The sequence below is a fragment of the Euleptes europaea genome, chromosome 6, assembly GCF_029931775.1.
Source record: "Euleptes europaea isolate rEulEur1 chromosome 6, rEulEur1.hap1, whole genome shotgun sequence".
Lineage (NCBI taxonomy): Eukaryota > Metazoa > Chordata > Lepidosauria > Squamata > Sphaerodactylidae > Euleptes > Euleptes europaea.
Window position 1 is genome coordinate 103,502,657 of NC_079317.1, and position 19,997 is coordinate 103,522,653.

The 19,997-nt window shown below is 44.0% G+C and overlaps 1 protein-coding gene across 1 annotated transcript in view; it reads right to left on the reverse strand.

The window, feature by feature from the left end:
* P2RX3 (purinergic receptor P2X 3) overlaps positions 1-19,997 on the reverse strand; it is a 73,310-nt gene that overhangs the window by 8,134 nt on the left and 45,179 nt on the right. The window contains exons 6-9 of the mRNA XM_056850822.1: positions 19,918-19,995; positions 15,362-15,503; positions 11,819-11,955; positions 9,768-9,861 (exon numbers count right to left, since the gene is read on the reverse strand). Of these exons, the coding sequence (XP_056706800.1) occupies positions 9,768-9,861; positions 11,819-11,955; positions 15,362-15,503; positions 19,918-19,995 (451 nt within the window). The remainder of the gene's footprint in view (positions 1-9,767; positions 9,862-11,818; positions 11,956-15,361; positions 15,504-19,917; positions 19,996-19,997) is intronic.

The window sequence follows — 19,997 nt, forward strand, 5'->3', positions numbered from 1 at the left end:
ATGTAACTTGTTTGTACCAATTCTCCAGTAAGAAGGTCTAAGGCGCAGAAAACCTGCAGACAAGCAAGATTTTAAAAAAATAATTCCAATAACTGGCTTCCCACTTAATATATAACACCCCCCCTCCCAAAAAAAACCCAGGAATTATCACTATTACCACTCCACAATAATTAATAGTTCCTTTCCTTCTGTCCTTGAGGTATTTGAGAGCTGCCTCAATAAAGCTCAAAGACCTGATTACTGGTACACCAGAGCATTTAAATACAGGTAGGTGGAGGAGGTTTTAATATAATCTCTCATTCTTTCTTTTTTCCCTCTTATTTCCCCCTTTCTTCCTTCAACCCATCTTTACTCCACTGCGGAACTATTTCCTTAACAATAGATCAGAAAGGTTTTTAAAACAGCAATCAAGATACTGTTTAGGGACGAACTTCTCTGTAGCATATCTTCAGTATCAACTGCTAGGGAGTAGGGATGAAGTTCCCGCTATCCTGTTTAGTCTGGTTATTTAGTTGTTTCCTTTCCTGTAATTTTCTGGAACTAGCTTTCCAAGTCCTGTGGCCAAATTCAACATGGGAATTGTCTCATATTAATTTTCTTCCAAGTAAAATATGCCACGTAACCATACAAAAATGATTCCACAGAACAATAGAACTAGTTGTCTTAAAGTGAGGAGTTGTTTAAAAGATAGGAGGGCTACTAAATTAATAGTACAGCTTTGTTCCTTCTGATATCTAGAAAATGATGCTAGCATACACATCTGAGAGAATCCTTCCCTCCAACTTTAATGGGAGTCCATGACATACTAGCACCATTTTCTAGATATCAGAGGGAGCAGGATCTAAGAAATGTTACTGGCCACAAACTCAGAAACCAAAAAGAGGCGAGTCCTCTGGCCAACAATACAAATATATTCAGTAAGACTGACAGCTTTCCACGCATCATTGACTCCCCAAACAGGTTTTTGTCCTTTTAAAATGGCAATACTTATGTCAAGCAAAGTCAGGATCATTGCAAGGGAGTTGAATGATCTCTGAGTATGACAATTTGTTGGGATATGCAAGTTGTAGCACCCACAGTCGTGAGTTAACTGCTTTCTTGTTAGTAAACTGCTAGATTTGCATGTAGCCAATAGGGCACTGAGTAAAGCAGCTGATTCTAGAAGTGGGGAGGTTCACTGACCTTGTGTTATATCTAGTTTTAGTTTTAGCTTTTCCATGGTGTAGGAGTTATATCTAGTTTGTTACCTAAGGAATAAATCTTTATATTTAAACAAACATTAGCATCTGTGATTATTTATTCTGCTAAATGCAATGTATAATAACCAACAGAACATTATGGGCACCAGACACTGCAGCTGTGTATTTGTTAGCTTAGAGAAAAAGTGAGACATTTGGGGGGATTTATCAAGCAAGGAAGACCTTTTTTTCCAGAGCCTCATGCGGGAGACTTGAGCTCGCCCAGAGGACGGACAAAAGGGATCTTTTTGCAGTGATACATGCTGAGGAGAAGAAAGCAACTGATCACAGCAAATTCAAACAGTGCGCCAAAACTAAACGCGAGTATGGCCACAGCACAAAAGGCTGTGAGTTTTCCCCATATCCCAAAGTTTGCTGAAACCAATTATATGAGGTGGAGGAAAATAGTGCAATGTGCTTTGAAAATTCAGAAAGTGGAGCATACAATTAAAGATGATGTGCCCATTTCAGATGCAGAGAAAGAGGCTTTTCTGGAAGCTGACTGTAAAGCATACTTCATTCTAGTCACTTCCTTAAGTGAGACTGAATCATCCCTTGTAAATTCATGTAATTCTGCAAAAGATTTATGGGTGAAATTGGAAGAAAAATATTTTAAGAAATTCTCAAAGCATACACAATTTTTAAGGAGGAAACTGTATAACTTTAAACTGCAAGAAGGGGCAGATCTATGTGCACATCTAAATGCCTTAATGGAATTGAATTCACAGTGGGTAGCCGTGTTAGTCTGTCTGCAGTAGTAGAAAAGGGCCAGAGTCCAGTAGCACCTTAAAGACTAACAAAAATATTTTCTGGTAGGGTATGAGCTTTTGTGAGCCACAGCTCACTTCTTCAGATAACAGGTATCTGAAGAAGTGAGCTGTGGCTCACGAAAGCTCATACCCTACCAGAAAATATTTTTGTTAGTCTTTAAGGTGCTACTGGACTCTGGCCCTTTTCTATTAATGGAATTGGTGCAACAACCACAAGCAACAGAAGAACCAATATCAGATAAAGAAACAAATGCTACCACTCTGAATAGTTTACCTAGTTCATATGCTGTTCAGATTGCTGTTTTGAAGACAAGAGGTGAAATTGATGTTTCACATACTCTGAACGTTTAAAAAGATGAATATAAAAAGAGGAGTTTTAGAGAAATATCTGCAGAAATGTCTGTACTAAAGCTGAAGCATGGAAATAGAGACATTGTATGTTTTAAATGCCATGGAAAGGGCCACATTGCAAAGTTTTGCAAGGCTAAGACTGACTCTGACAAACAAGGGAATGGAAGGATGCATGAATCCCAAAGAAATGCCATCTTTAAAGATAAATTTGCTACAGGAAAGCATGAAGGCAAACCCCATCAGTAATTTTGGTGCTAAACATTCAAATGAAAGGAACGTACGGCTTTTAGACTCAGGAAGCTACTCTCATGTGTGTTTTGATGAGAACTGTTTTGTGGAGTTGAATAAAGAAAGAAGGCAGAGCTTACTCCAAGCATGTGGGTCCCCATTGTGTGTTGAGGGAGCTGGGACTGTGAAACTCCAAGTTTTAGACACAGATGGAAATGTGACTGAGCTTTATCTGAGAGATTGTATGTTTGCACTTAAAGCCATCAAAAACTTGTTATCAGTGAGAAGGATATTGGACGGGATTGTTTTCTGCTGGAAGGCAATGCGTGTAATATTTATCACATTGAAGAAATGTTAAGATAAAAGTAGAAAGAAATGGTGCATTTTACTACCTAAAGAAGAGCCCCGTGGCGCAGAGTGGTAAGCTGCAGTACTGCAGTCAAAAGCACCTTTCATGACCTGAGTTCGATCCTGACGGGAGTCAGTTTCAAGTAGCTGGCTCAAGGTTGACTCAGCCTTCCATCCTTCCGAGGTCAGTAAAATGAGTACCAAGCTTGCTGGGGGTAAAGCGTAGATGACTGGGGAAGGCACTGGCAAACCACCCCGTAAACATAGTCTGCCTAGTAAATGTCGGGATGTGACATCACCCTGTGGGTCAGGAATGACCCGGTGCTTGCACAGGGGACTACCTTTACCTTTTACTACCTAAAGAATATTGAAGAGAGAGTTTATCAGACTAAACAAATTGAATGCTGTATGTTGCAGCTGTGAAAAACAAGTTTAACAAGGCTCCAGAGGTATTGCTTACTGATAATGGGACTGAATATTGCAGCAGAGAGTTTCAAAGTTTCTTGGAGCAAGAGGGAATAGAGCACAATAAGACTGTAGCATATTGCCCTCAGCAAAATGGGTCTATATAACGTCTCAATAGAAGTATACAAGAAATGGCAGGCTGCCTACTACTCCAAGCTGGTTTACCTGACTCCTGCTGGGCAGAAGCAGTGAACACAGCTGTGTACCTTTACAATAGAGTTCCCTGCAAAGTAGACTTCCGGCTGGGGCAGCTAGACTGAGCGCCATGTTTCCTGGACTTTCCAGGGAAAATCCAAGAAATGTTCAAATTGGGGTACCAAATAGCACCCAACCCGGTCCTAAACAGTGGACTAGGGAAGCAGGAAATTCCCTGCAGCCACTCATGCAGTTTGATCTCCAGAACTCTCTGAGGGAGCTTTTTTAAGCCCCCCGAAGGTTTTGATGCCGATCCCGTGGGCAAGAAGGGAAAAGTCATTGCCAGAACATTTCCTGGGTAATTAGGCTCAGTCTTCCCCCTTCAATCACCATCTAAGAACATCATTAATACTACAACCTCACCATCCAACATCTGAGTAAGTTACAAGAATTCTTTTGTTTCTAACTTGAATCCGACGTTCCGGAAGATTGTTATAATCATCAATGCAATCCCCACCTCTCTGCCCAGAATAACAGTGACTTTGTTTGTTTAAAAAGACTACAGTTAAAAGGCAGGAGCCTTATCTATTCTATCTCTACTTTGGCACAACAAATGGGTCGTTTGATAGACACTCTAGCTACCAATTAGATGCCGAGGTGTTAAAAGGGGTAGGAGCGAATGGGATAAATTCCTCTGGAGCTGACGTCTTTCCGATTCAAGAAGCCTTTTCTGCCACGTAAACATTCTTGCTGCTTTACCAACCAAACCCATCGAGACTAAAGGGGAAAGACTCTACAGGAAATCGTAGGGCCTGAAGTGTGTCTTCCTTGTGCAATGGGTAAAATATTCCTACCACCTGGAATGAAAGGAGGCGATGGACGGCCCGCGAATTAACAACACCCAGCTCACCCCCTCTTTTACAGCCGAGCAGAGTGTCAGTTAAACTTGATGGCTTTTTACAACTATACTAATTGTTTTACAATGCAGAGAACAATTTGTAGTTATTTAACCCCGGGAACTATAAAATTGATGAAAAGGAAACTGTTACAAGGTTTTGACTCCTGCCAACATATTTAAAACAGCACTTCTCTGATATTGATGAATTGTTAGAACTATTTTCAGAAATAAACATGGGAAAGGTCGATGAGAAAATACAGGAAATGCTAGCTAAACACACTGATGCCTTTACTAAACAATATGAGCAAATATCTCAACATCTGGCTCAGTTAACCAGCGTATTGACTAGTTTAACTCAAACCACTAACCAGACTAGCCAGAAATTGGACATTTTGGCAAGTGATATTACAAATATGAAATCTCAAGTCTCTACAATGAAAACCGATATGGGAAAAATGGATATTTCAATTAAAAAGGCATCTGAAGAATAGAAAGACATTAAAAATAAACAGTTACTTCAAAGTAATCAAATCCAAGCTATGCATTCCCAACAAGAAAATGCCATGGACCAACTAGCTATTATGGAGTTAAAATTAAGACAATCAAATGTACGTTTTCGCAATTTTCCTGAAGAGATGGGAGGTACTAGAACAACTATCATAAAATCATTGGCTGACCTGATCCACATAAATGAACAAAATCTGGACCATGCAATAAACAAAGTATATAGAATTCCTTTACCCACCAGATTGGAGAAGACAAAGGCAAGAAATACTATGATTTCCTTCTATGATATCAGGATGAAAGATTATATTATGCAAACTTTTTATGATAACCCTTTGTCAGTGAATGGAAATCCACTCATAATTCTAAAGGACATTCTGCGACATTTGATGATGAAACATATACAAAGAATTTACTGGGATATTGAAGAAGAATGGAATAAAATTTTGTTAGATCTTTCTACAGGAACTTATTCTTACCTACAAAGAGGTCAGATTTACTATCTCTTCACAGGAGGACGTGGAAAATTTTCTGAAAAACCATGAAAAAGATCTAGTCGGTCCTAACAATGAGCAACAACAACAACAAAAAGAGGAGAAAAAGGAGTTGGCCTTGACACCTGGACAAAAAATACCGGACTTTAAAAATAATAGAAGTGATGGAAAAACAAAACTTCACAGCAAGAATAAAATAAAAAGGAAGCATGCAGTTTATGGGTGATAGAGCGAAACGGAGGGCTAAACAGGGATTTAAATGATGACTAGTGAACTTTGTAATTATTAATCTAATCCTTTTACTTTAAGAACGGTTTTGATATAAAATCTGTTACTATATATCAAATCAATAATAAACACGTATTAACTGTATTGAACTAAATAATTTAGAATTAATTTAGTAATCAAGTTAGATGTATTTTTTTGGATTAGAATTTCTATACAAAAGAATAGATAAATTTATAGCAAGATGGAGGAAGATGAGGGGGAAGTCTTTTATTTGAATAATTTTTTATTATTATATGATTATGCTTTTCGACGACACTGTTAAAGTTTTCTTTTGTATTGTCTATGAAATTAATGTTGTTGAAAAGTTCCTGACAGTAAAATATTGTGAAAATAATAAAAAAATTATGAAAAAAGAAGAAGAGTTCCCTGCAAAGTAATAGGGAAAACCCCATTTGAACTATGGCATGGGAAGAAGGCAGGTTTAAAACATTTAAAGGCATTTGGATCTAAAGTCTTTGCTCATGTACCCAAGGAAAGAAGGGGGAGACTAAATCCCAGAGCTGAAGAGGGAATCCTTGTTGGATATGCTCCAAGTGGAAGAGGCTACCGAGTTATGGATTCTAAAACCTTTTTAGTCAACGTTTGCAATGTGATACACATAGAAGAAAGCAATACACTCCAAGCTTCCAAGCAAATGGAGCCCACAGTGCAAACTAGCTCTGAAACTGAAGAAGTCTCTTTTACAGGTATGGCTGGATGGCCGCCTGCCTGGACCATTGATCAGAGAGATACCCCCCCCCCCCAATCAGAAAGGGAAGCAAAAGAATCTGGTCCTAAGGAAACAAAGGAGCATTTTTCACGGAGCTTTGCTGCGGTTTCGAATCCGATTTGCGTCGGTGCAAATTTTGGGTTAATCATTGCAGCTCCAGATTTTTCCAGATTAAGCAATTAAAGCCGCGTTATAAGCGCGACAAGTCAAACCACTTTTGAGCTGTTCTTTCCTGTTTGTGCGCGTTTTGTGGCTCAGAGGCCCATGAAGAATTGTTTGCTTCGGTTCCACTGCCCCTGCCCGTGACGTCTACTTTCTCCTCCCCCAAGTTTTGTGGCGGCCTACCCTAACCCTAACCCTAACCCAGGCACCCATTTTTACACTGCAAAACAACTCAGGCAAAATACCTAGACCCTTGCACCAAGCCATTGTTATATTCATCCATAAAAAATTGGAAAATATGTAATCCATAGAGTTGGCAACCTCCATTTGTGGAAGTCAGAAGTTTCCGCCAGAGCATTATGATGTAAATGCCGGGGGGGCGGGGGGAACTGCCGGAACTCGGGATGGTTGTCATTTAAAAATCACAAATTGGCCCCTTGTAACTCGGTCTGTGGCAACATCACAGATTGCAAAGGACAACCTGAAATAGCGATCAGTGTAGGAGTTGACCCATTCCTTCCCATCACCCACCCGCCCCGGTTTTGGGAAGCTCATTAAAGAACAAGGAATTGCTCAATTTCTGATGCGCTCTAACACTCTCTTGCCACAAACAACTACTTCCCAGCTTTTGTACGTGTTTTTTAAAGAAATCTATACTCCCCCACCCCACGTTTTGACAGAGTTATAAGGGGAAAGCTTCAAGATTCACATTTCACTTATAGCTCCTCAGTGAAAAGTGCTTCACACTTGCTTTACCAAAAATAAAGTAGGGAAGTAGTCAATAATGGAAACAGATGGTTTGCAAGTTGAGGAGAACCCACCGCTCCCAAACATACAAGGATTTGATCCAGCTTAAAAGGAAATTTAAAGAAGTGTTCATAGCAAAACCATGCATGAATACATTAGTAGGGGATGAGATTCTGTATACAGTGGCAATTCACAAGCGGATGCAGGTTATAAGGTGCCAGCCATTGGCTCAAGACCCAAGAGGGCCTCCTCAGCGATTGTGGAAGGCAGAACTTGCCACCAGAGCATTATGATGTAAATGCCTCATATTGAATGCTGGAGTTAACTTTCTGACCCAGGGATAGTCGTCATTTAAAAAACACAAATTGGACCCTTGGCTCTTTGTAACTCGGTCTGTGGCAACACCATGGACTACAAAGGACACAGTGAAATACACATTAGCTTAGGAGTTGACCTATTCCTTCACGTCCCGTTCCTCCCCCCCCCCCCGTGATTTTGGGAAGCTCATCCAGAATTCAAGAGTGAGGGCGAGAGAAGGGTTGAGTGATGGTTGCTAATGCAAAGTTGAGTGCTGCAGGGGGGTCTCCTTCTCGGGAAGTGGTCTCACTTCACTCAGTAAAAGATAGGTTGCTGTCAGGCCTGTGTCTCAGCTGGTTTCGTTTTCCCACTGACCAGCTCTCAAGGACTGTTATGCATACCTAAACTCTTTTGAAGCTGTGAGAACCACAGCGCTGTTTGTGTTTTGTAATCTCTTGCTTTTTTTCATGCTTTTATATTACCAAGTGCAAGCCAGCAAGCTCCATTGCTGTCACCTTTTCTTTGTGCTCTGTTAACCTATTTGACCAGTAAAAACCAACTTCTTTGGACCTGACTGTCTCTGATGTGGTTTATAGTTCAGATTGGGCCAAGGGCTTACAGTTGCAAACAAACAAATGAAAACATACTTGTCGCCATACACCACCATCCTTTTTTGGGAACGACATGTTTCCACTGAAGATGAGTGTATATCTGCTTTAAATGCATGCAGTGAACTGGAATGGATAGTATTTACTAAAAGGCTTTGGCATAGATGAACCTAAACCTATAACTCTATTTGAAGACAACCAGGCATTCATTGCTTTATCGAAGAATGAAGTCATCAAAGGAAGAAGTAAAAACATTGCTATCAGATGTTCTTCTGTGAGGGAGATGCAGTGAGAAGGACTAATATCATATACTGTCCTTCTGAAGAGATGGTTGCTGGCATATTTACCAAGCCATTGACCAGAAAGTAAGTTTGAAAACCTATGCAAGAAACTAAACCTGCATGACTTCAATGGCTGATATTTGAGAAGGGGTGTTGGGATATGCAAGTCTCAGCACAGTTAATTACTGAGAGAGTTAACTGCTTTCTTGTTAGTAAGCTGCTAGATTTGCATGTAGCCAATAGGGCATTGAGTAAAGCAGCTGATTCTAGAAGGGGGGAGGTTCACTGATTTTGTGTTATAACTAGTTTCAGTTTTAGCTTTTCCAACCTGTAGGAGTTATATCTGGTTTGTTATCTGAGGAATAAATCTTTATGTTTAAGCTAACACTAGCGTCTGTGATTATTTACTCTGCTAAATGTAATGTCTAAAAACCAACACAGTTCAAACACTCTGAGGTGTAAATGGGATATGATGGGTTTTGAGGGATGTGATACATTGTAGGCCTCATATAGTAACACTTTGTTCCCTTCCACCCCAGTAACACTTTGTTCCCTTCCACCAGATCACATCAGCCTGATACTTGCTTGCATGATTAGGGTTGCCAATCTCCAGGTCATGGCTGGAGATAACCTGCTATTACAGATGATCTCCAGGTAGTTTTACCAGGTCCCACTTCTTCTTCGGCGGGAGGTTTTTGGAGTGGAGGTGGGGGTCGCGCGTGCCCGGAAATGGTTCATCACTTCTGGTTTACACCCGGAAGTGCGCATTACAAAGGGCCGGTTTCCACTCAAACTCCCAGTTTGTGTGGCACATTTGAGTGGAAAATGGCCCCTTGTGATGCATTTTACACCCGGAGGTGCCGCATCGCAACAGGTCTTTATTACTCAAACTGGGGGTTTGAGTGGAAACCGGCCCTTTGGGATTCGGCGCTTCCAGATGTAAACCAGAAGTGACGTGTCGCCATGTGCACGGGTTGCCCGCCGACCCTCAGCTGGTCAGCAGGCAGCCAGGTGGATTGGTGGGGGTTTGCCCGCCACCACCTGGCACTTGGCAACCCTATCTCCAGGTGACAGAGATCAGTTCCCCTGGAGAAAATGGCCACTTTGGCAGTTGGACTCTATGGCATTGAAGTCCATCCCCTCTCCAAACCCCGCCCTCCTCAGGCTCCACCCCAAAAATATCCAGGTATTTCCCAACCCAGAGCTTGCAACCATATGCATGACTGCCTTGCCATAATACTCACATTCCCATAAACCAGAACATCAAAGCGAATGCCATACGCCTTCATCAGTGTGCGGTACTCTGTTCCATTTTCATGCTTGTAATACTTGGCATACCTGGGGGCAAGGGGAAGGTATGCATATAACATGTACGTTTGTTTATTATGACAGGAAAAATATGTTTGAATGTGCACATACATGCAATGTCAATATGAGATTGTACAATAGAAGAGTGTACATTAGGGGTTTGAACAATGCAATTGCAATGACATAGTCATGTATTGCATTGTTTGCATATCTTTGTTTTTGTTGCGTTATCATTCTATCATCCTCCTTGAGTGTCAGTGAGAAAGGTGGAATATAAATGAAATAAATAAATAAAAGGAGGATGGACTGCAAACTGTGCACATGTAAGCAGGTGACTCGTGGCATGGCAGATTGTAGCTAAAAGGCAACAAGCTTTCAAACTGTGCCAGAGCCAGAAGCAGTCTTAGCCATGGGGCATTTGCAGTAGCTGCCCTGGACTAGGCAGGCCCCTTCCCATCCACTGCCCAGCACCATGCCAGAGGGGGAAAGAAGCAGCTGGCTGCTGTTTATGTGTGTGTGGCTGAAGTGGGTTTGCTCCAGGCTGAATCTAACTTTATTTAAGAATGAACTCAGAGAAACCCTGAAGTCTGAAGAAACAGCTTTAATAAATAAAACCATGCAAATGCAAACTCAAAACGGACAATCCCTCTATCGTCATTAAGCATGGCTAGAAGCCTAGATGTCAATTTAACCCTTTGGCAAGTCACTTGCAAGAGGAAGAGTATATTATTTCCAGATGTTGCTTTTCATACAGGGATGTTATTATAGAATTAAGGTTCAAGAGTTTATTGTTGCTTCTGACTACTTTTGTTCATGCAAAGCATTCTGGGTATGACTAGGCCTCAATGTCAGAATGGTTATGACTAGATACTGAACTATGGATATGAATTAGACCTTAACATCAGACTTCCTCTTCATGGCCACTCCCCATTAGGGCTTCAGGAAGCGGCTGGCCTCCCCCTTGCCACCCATCCTGGACTTTTGCCCACAGCACCAGAATTACTAACCCCACCCTCGGCTAAGGCACAATCATGAGCTGTGAGAAACCATCTAGTGTGTTAGTCAAAAAGGGCAAGAGTCCAGTAGCACCTAAAGACTAACAAAAATATTTTCTGGTAGGGTATGAGCTTTCGTGAGCCACAGCTCACTTCTTCAGATATGGTATCTGAAGCTCATACTCTACCAGAAAATATTTTTGTTAGTCTTTAAGGTGCTACTGGACTCTTGCCCTTTTTGACTACTGCACACAATCTAGCACGGCTACCCACTGTGAATCATCTAGTGTGTTGAGAGAGTTAAATTCAATAGCTAAGGGCTGCTGTGAACCCCGAATACCCATTCTGTGCATTATCTCCTTCTCTGGCCTTACCTCCTTCCAGCCAGGGTTGGGTTATTCTGCTGTAGGTCTGCATTGGGTATGTATGTTTGAGTCATTCAATCACCCCGATGCCACAACACAAGCCAAGAAGGCTGGTGGATCTCCGCATGAATCATTACTCTGTTCATTAGTTCTACTCAGCAGGGCAGCTAAGATCATAAATTCATGGAAAGGGGCTTGTTTGAGGGAAGATCAAGGTTTGCTTTTAGAGTGGGTACATGTGAAGTGTAACTCCAATTTTAATTCAGAAATAATATACTTTGTGTGTCAGAAGTTTGGGAAGCACTAAATACACATACATCTCAAAGATCCTTATTGTCATCATTCTCTGTGTTTGGTTGTCAGTGTGTGGGCACATATCAGATGTGCCCGTGTGCAAGACAAATTGTCTAGAAGGAAAGTTGTGCATCTAACATGCCTCTGAGATGTCTACATAGAAGGCAACACTCGGCAAGTGCAGGATGTATGTGTGAGAGATATAGTAGGAGAGATACGTGCAAGTCAGAGTGAAGTAATTGTGTGGGGAGGAATTCAAGTTCACAGAATATCACAGTGCAAGGCAGAAATTTCTGGAGGTTGAATGATTTAGGACTGATGTTCTGGACTTGCCTGAAATTGTATCCAGTAGAGACGCTGTTCTTTTCAGAGACACTGTCAAGTCGGGTAAAGGAATATTTGGGGACGCAGTGATCCCAGGAATGATCCAAGTCACACACCCATCCAATCTTGATCCCTATTATCCCGCCCTGGACGGACAAGCAAAGCATCAGGATAAGTATCTTTACAGAGAGTAGGCAGTTCCTAGCCACTAATCAATGGTATGAAACTCTGCATGTGCAGAGCACTTTTAAAGATTCATAACTCAATGCAGATTAATTACCAATTGTTTACTTTTAAATGTTTGATCATACTTAGTGGACCACAAACTGAACATGAGTCAACAGTGTGATATGGCGGCTAAGAAGGCCAATGCAATTCTGGGCTGCATCAATAGAAGTATTGTGTCTAGATCAAGGGAAGTAATACTACCACTGTATTCTGCACTGGTCAGACCTCACTTGGAATACTGTGTCCAGTTTTGGCTCCACAATTTAAGAAGGATGTTGACAAGTTGGAGCGTGTCCAGAGGAGGGTGACCAGAATGGTCAAAGGTCTGGAATCCATGCCCTATGAGGAGAGACTTAGGGAGTTGGGTTTGTTTAGTTTGGAGAAGAGAAGGTTAAGGGGAGACATGACAGCCATGTTTAAACATTTGAAGGGATGTCATGTTGATGAGGGAACTAGCTTGTTCTCTGTTGCTTCAGAGACTAGGACACGGAGTAATGAATTTAAACTAAGAGAAAAGCGATTCCACCTAAACCTTAGGAAGGACTTCCTGACGGTGAGGGCTGTTCGATGGTGGAATGCACTGCCTCGGAGGGTGGTGGAGTCCCTGTCTTTGGAGGTCTTTAAGCAGAGGCTGGATGGCCATCTGTCAGGAGTGCTTTGATTGTGGGATCCTGCATGGTGGGGGGAGGGTTGGGGTCACTGGGGATGTGGGGAGGAGGTAGTTGTTAATTTCCTGCATTGGGCAGGAGTTGGACTAGATGACCCTGGTGGTCCCTTCCAACTCTCTGATTCTATGATTCTTTACAGGCCTTTTATGCAGGGACATTTCCCCGCGGTCACCCCCGCTGACTGCTTCAGGGCTTCCTTTTGATTATGCATGCCTTTTCGACTCGCCCTTCCCTTGGCGTTTTGCCAGTGTTTAGGGCTGTTGGGGAAAAAATTGATATAATTCGGATTCGGGTTTAAATGGACTTCCCCCCCCCCCCCGGAAATCCCAAATTTTGAATTCCCCTAGGGATTCCCGAATAATTTGGCCATTTAAAACCATTTAAACACATTCACGGCTTTCCGCAGCTTGGGGGGGAGCATTTTTGCAGGTAGAGGTCCCAAATTTTCAGGGTAGCTTGAAGGGACTCTCCTTGCAAGAACCCCCAAGTTTGGGGGCCCGAAGTTATAAGGGAATGGGGCGACCCCTTCCAGATGCCATAACTTCGGACCCCCTGACCCATCATTATCAAACTTGGGGGTTCTTGCAAGGAGAGTCCCTTCTAGCTACCCGGAAAATTTAGGACCTCTATCTGTAAAAATGCCCCCCCAGGAGCTGTGCAAAAAAATTTCCCTATGCATCTCAATGGTGACAACAGCTCCTGGGGGGGCATTTTACAGGTACAGGCCCCAAACTTTCCGGGAAGCTAGAGGGGACTCTCCGTGCAAGAACCCCCAAGTTTGGTAAAGATTGGGTCAGGGGGTCTGGAGTTATGGGGTCTGGAAGGGGTCACCCCCATCCTCCTCCATTCAAATGCATTGGCAAAGTGACTCTTTAATGTGATGTTTGCAATGTATCTGAATAGAGAAGCAGTGCTTTAAAAAGTGGGTAAGTTCACCCCACACCTCCATAGAGACAAAGTGTATCACATTGTATTTCTATGAAGGCACCGGGTGAACTTTCCCACCCACCGTTTTTAAGCCCAGCTTCTCCATTCAGATAGATTGTTAAAATCATAGTCTGCCAATGCATTTGAATGGAGGAGGATGGGGGCAACCCTTTCCAGACCTCATAACTCCGGACCCCCTGACCCATCTTTACCAAACGCGGGGGTTCTTGCAAGGAGAATCCCTTCTAGCTACCCTGAAAATTTGGGACCTCTACCTGCAAAAATACCCCTGCAGGAGCCATGGAAAGCCGGATATTCGGGAATGGCAAATTTGCCTTTGCCAAACTCCCAGATTTTGCTGATACCCGAACCAGAAGTTTACCGAATTTGCATTTATTTGGTATTTTTCTAGTTCGGTTTTTACCGAATACACAGCCCTACCAGTGTTTTCCAGATGCTGTTTTAGCCAGAAACTGGAAAATGCAGGCAAAACACGCAGGGAGACCGAGGTGACCTCAGACTGGCAGAAAAGGTATGCATAATCAAAACGAAGCCACTGTGAGATCCCTGCATACACTACCAAGGCAATTGAAGTGTACACTACCAAGGCAATTGAAGTGTAGGCAAAAAAATAATAATGATTTTTTCCACCTTCTCAATCACTGAGTGGAAATCTTAACCCATACTAGTTATTGTGAACAGGGGGCAGTTATTCCAGATTATTTATTTGCTTGGCAATCTAACCTAAAATGGAGAATGTTATTTTAATCTGAGGTTTTTAGCTAATTTATTTATTTAAGAATTATATATCCTATAGTTTTAGATACTGTATCTTTTAATTCTACCTTGTAATCAATATGAATATTTTAATGGCTTTGCCATATTAATAAATCTGAGTCTGAGATTATTTATTACTTTATTAATTTAATTTATTTGTACCCTGCCTTTCTCCCCAATGGGGATCCAAAGCAGCTTATATCACTCTCCTCTCCTCCACTTTGTCCTTGCAACAACACTGTGAGGTAGGTTAGGCTGAGAGACTGAGACTGGCCCAAGGTTACCCAGTGAGCTTCCATGGCACAAGTAGGGATTTGAACCAGGGTCTCCCAGATACTAGTCCAACACTTTTAACCACTATGCCACACTGGCTCTCTCATTAACCTAGAGTACAGGGATGTGATCTAATGCATTTGTCATTTGTCACCAATAAAATTATTTCGTGATCTCTTGCTAGGCTTGCCCCTTTCCACCAATGGGAGGTTTTTGGGGCAGGGCTGGGGCAGTGATCCCCCATGTATGACACGATTATGTCACTTCCAGGGTGCTAGCATTTTGGGGGCTTGAGTGCTAAAGCATCCCGTCATGATGTGGCGCTTCCTGGGGATGTAATCATGTCGTGTGCGGTCACCACTCCGAGGAGCCCGGTGTATTGGCGGGCAATTGCTCACCAAACCTAGCAACCTGGCAACCCTATCTCCTGTGCCTGAACATTGCATTATTTATGTCATTATTTGTTATGTATATCCTGCCCTTTCTCAAAGGAGCTCAGTACAGCAGTTTAGACTTTTAACAACCAGGAAACGGGGGCTATACTGAAGCCACCCAGATACCTTCACAGGTGAGCAGGCATTTATTAAGCCTGGGTTTCCAAGCCCAATACTGCTTGCTACATTACAGTGGCCTCAGAGCACTCACGCTAATGTCACAGTTTGGCAGCAGAAATCCTCACCGTTGTAGCCAACTTGGCAAAATCTTGTTTGGCAAGTTTTACGATGTCCCCTAGGCGCAGAATAGGGCAGAAGGGTTGCTTTTCTGGATCGAAGCGGCAATTCCGAATGTCCTCAGTTGTGAGATTGGGTAGGAGGTTTCCCCTAGTAAGGAGGCAAAGGAAGCCGCATTGAGATGAGACATGGGTCCCAGGGGAAAAACAGTAAGGATATTCCTGACTTCAGCTCAATAAACTCAGTTTCACTACCCATTTCTTCATTTATCAATAACAACACGAGGACAGCAGCTGTCATAGCATAAAGCAGAGTTGGGTGGAGTTTGCTAGGAGACTCATGGGCTGCTCTTTGATTTCCTAAATTTGGTTTTGTTGTGTGATTTGATTGGGCTTGGGGACATGATATCAACCAGCTATCTTCCCTGATGTCCAGTGGGAATGTAGAGCCAATATGCATCGCTTCAAGCTATTTAGGGAAACTTGGGCTCCTGGCTCTGTCTCTTCATGATGCTCACTGGCACTTTCCACACACCCAATGGATGCAATAAGTTGAACCACTATGAGAAAGAATAACATGGTGTGTTATGCCGAGCAAAGTTACACTGTGAAATATGGTGGCACAGCCCATAAGAGGCCATTACAGGGAAATTCCAAGTGTCCCTCACTGGTGCAGCCACATCCACAAGGCCCCAAAGTGCTCAGGATGATAGCTAAGGTCACATCCAATCATCTCCCCCCTGCTCCGGCCAAGCACCTGCCCCAGCACCCAATCACAGTCACCCTAGCCCTACAAAAACTGAGAAATAGAAAGGTTGCACCACTCACAGCAGATTAAAAAAAGGCCAAGGCCGAAGGCGCAAAATGAGGTAAAAATATTTTTTAGTACTTAGTTAAAATTCCTCAAATTCCCTATGTGCTTTGCCAAGAGCCTTCTTCAGGGGAATCTATTAGTCTTGCAGTGATTTTCCAAAAAGACTACAAGATCAGATCTTGTACTCTTTTTGTAACACCACTGCAAGACTAACAGATTTCCCGAAGAAGCCCCTTGGCGAAACGCATAAGGAATTTTGGGAATTTTAGCTGAGGAATAAAATATATTCGTACTTTATTTTGCACCATCAGCCTTGGCCTTACTTTTTATCTCCTACAAAACTCCTGGCCAGGACACCCCACAACTCCGTAGGTAGGGCACGCAGCATAGGACACTGTCTGAAAGCTCCCTGCTGTGCAGACTCAGAGCAAGAGGCGAGGCACCTCGGTTGTGGGAAAAGCACAGAAAGGGCACTTTGCACTAACATCCAACTGGGAGAGCAAAGTCCACACCCTGTGGCTGATCTCTTCCAGTTCTGAACCCTAACAGGTACCCCATCCACTCAGCCAGGACTCTATGCACTCAGCAAAGGGGGAGATGCACACTGAATGGTAAACAGAAGGCTGTTCCCCCAGCCTCCTTCTCCTTTCCCTTCCCTCACGGCCAGGAGCTGCCCTAGCAATGCCGCCTTCCATACCTGAGCAAATCAGCAAGTGGGGCTGGCAGGAGTCCCAGACTTCCCCCACCCATAGCCAGGACGCTAGGGTTGCCAACCTCCAGGTGATAGCAAAAGATCTCCTGCTATTATAACTGATCTCCAGCCGATAGAGATCAGTTCTGCTGGAGAAAATGGCAATTTGGGCAATTGGACTCTATGGCATTGAAGTCCCTCCCCTCCCAAACCCCGCCCTCCTTGGGCTCTGCCCCAAAAATCTCCCACCAGTTGCCAAGGGGAACCTGGCAGCCCTACCACACCCACAAGGGGCTGTGGTGGGTGGGGACCTGGCCAGAACAGCTGCTGGAGAGGGGCCCTAACTGCTGGTGACTCTCCAACTGCTGGTGACTCTCCTTACAAGAACTCCTGAGTCTGGTAAAGATTAGGTCAGGGGGTCCAATTTTATGGGCCCCATTTTTTCCTCCACTGGAAACAATGGAGGATGGATGGGGCACCCTCTTTGGAGGCCCATAAAATTGCACCCCCTGACCCAATCTTAACCAAACTTGGGGGATCTTCTAAGGAGAGTCACCAGAAGCAGTGCTAAAAATTTGGTGTCTCTACCTTAAAAAACAACCCCCCTGAGCCCCTGAAAGATTTTCCATAGGCTATGATGGAGCCAAAGAGGGAATTTCAACTTTAAAGCCCTCCGGAGTTCAATGTGAATATGCCAAAGTGATTTTTTTTTATTTTTAAAGGGTTTTCTTTCCTTTCTCCTGCTGTAGCCAGCAATCCTGAAATGATCAGATAAATCCCCCCCCCCACAGCTTTTTCGGGATTGGGATTACTGGCTACAGTTTAAAAAACAATTTTTGCCGGTTCGGCTTTATCGAATGCACACCCCTACTTGCTGGGGTTGCCGTAAGCCGGCTGTGACTTGAAGGCATTTGACAAACACACACACACAAAATACATATGAATACATTTCACCATACATGTAAAGGGTGGAGGGAGTGGGGGGGGCAATCACCCTTTCACTAGCTTGATGGATTGCTGGGAAATATTAACTTGACTGCTCATATTAACAGAGGTTTGCTGTTCTACTGTTAAGTATGTTTTAATTTCCCAGCCACGGAAAGGATGAGAAGAAATGAGACCAAAACTTGAAAATAAGGGTGTATGTGCCTTGCTGTAATGCCAGCTTGATTGATGGGCTTAGCAACATCTCAGGATGGCCTCATTCTTACTGTAGTAAAGCACCTCGCCTCTGATGACTTCTACACGGGCTATCTGCCTCAGCTTCAATGCTGTTGAGAAGCAAGGTTTCCCCCCCTTTTTTCTGCCAGCATGGTGGTGCATGTGTGCACCTCCTGGAGTTTCACTAGCTTTTGTCCAATCTTTCTCAAATCTGATTTGCTCAGAGGTTTGGTGAAAGAGCACAGTAAAGCCTGGATGGCTGCTGTGTGGGTGGGAAGACCCAGATTTCTCCCACCCACATGGCAACAATTTCCCCTGGGATTGTCCCTGCAGAGGCCATTTCCTCCCCCATTCCACAGAAGGCTTTAAATTTTTTGTAACTGGCACTAGAATATCATTATAGTGATATAATATTATCACAACTATGTATACCAGGTTGTCTGAATTCCCAGCTTTAATTTAAAAAATGTCTCTAGCACTTTCTTTTGAGGAAAGGCTTAAAAGGCCAGAGAGTTATTTTTTAAAAGAACAAAACAAAACTGAGAATTCAAAGCCCGTCGTAACGCAAGTGGGCCGTTAATGCATGGCTGATTTGTCTTTCGCTTCTCCCCAAATGTAGCGAATGTCCTTCGTGCCAATGCACGGTCGCCTCCCGCCCCCATCACCAATCCACTTCCCTACGATACTTGACCGCATTATCCAAGCCCTCCTTTATCCCAACTTAAAACAAGGAACCGCTTTAATTGTCGGGTGCTTGCCGGTGCGTTTAAGCACGCGGGTCGGCTCCCCCTCCTTCCTTCTGGCGCCCTGTCTTCGGCGGACTGGCCACCACAGCAGCAGCCGCGGTTGGGGATGGGGGAGGCGAGGCAGAGAGAGGCGGCATGCCAGCAGACCGGCCGCAGCCACAGCAGCCATGGTTGGGGATGGGCAAAGCGAGGTGGAGGGCAGAGAGAGGTGGTGCCGGCGTGCCGGCGGACTGGCCGCCGCCGCAGAGGAAGGAGGTGAAGGTGCCAAGAAAAGTGGCGGTGGGCTGGCCGGCCGGCAGCAGGGGTGAGACTGAGGCACCGAGAGAGGTGGCTGCAGAAGCAGAGACCATGGGGCAACGGCCCGGCCAGCAGCTCCCTGATGGCCTCTGTCGGTGGGGCTCTGGGCTGCAGTCTAAGGTGGGCTGAACCCCCTGGGTAGTTCCGGAGGAAGGTGGAGGAGGGCGTGGGTGAGAGCGGGGAGGGAGAGAGAGAGAAGCACGCCGGGGCAAGGGGCTGCTGTTGCCGGGGCCAGGCCGGGGCTTCTCCCGGTGCGGAAGGCGCCCCTTCCTCCGGCTGGCCATTTGTTTGTTCCTGTTCCTGAAGGCAGGATGTAAGACATAAGAGGAACAAACAAACGAGAACCTGGCCATGCGTTAATGGCCATGGACCCCCAAAATGTGTCCCACCTGTCCCTTCCTGTCGCTGCCCTTGTGTGTGGGAGCCCCACACCAGCAATGCACTTGCCAATATGTAGCCTGGACTCACAGCATTGCTTTTTGCAAATTCCATTTCAAATCCCTTGACGATGCAAAGGTGCAATCTGAAGATGGGTACACTGTGCACTATGGGGACTGGGTTTCTCTCTGCGGTCAAATATGTAAGCTCTGGTATACCCTGTATTGTATACTGCTCTTATGACCCTGCTTATGCTGAAGCACAGTCACTGTCTGTTTGTATCACCATTTCCCTGTCTTTGCTAAGGGTCTTCTGCCTACTCCAAGGAATAGATGTACTCTGGTTATGGGAAATTTCTGCATTAGAGGAAGTTTCCAAGGGTTATTTTCAATCCTCCTCTACCAAAGGTTTACTGGAGAACAAATTCTGGAATGCAATGTGAGCTCTGGCTTATGGGTTAGAGAGTCCCATTACTCACTTCTCAAAATTGAAGAGTGGGAAGCGGATGCTGTTCTTAATGAAGAGAGTGAAATTCTCTGCTTCTAGCATGACAGGTCT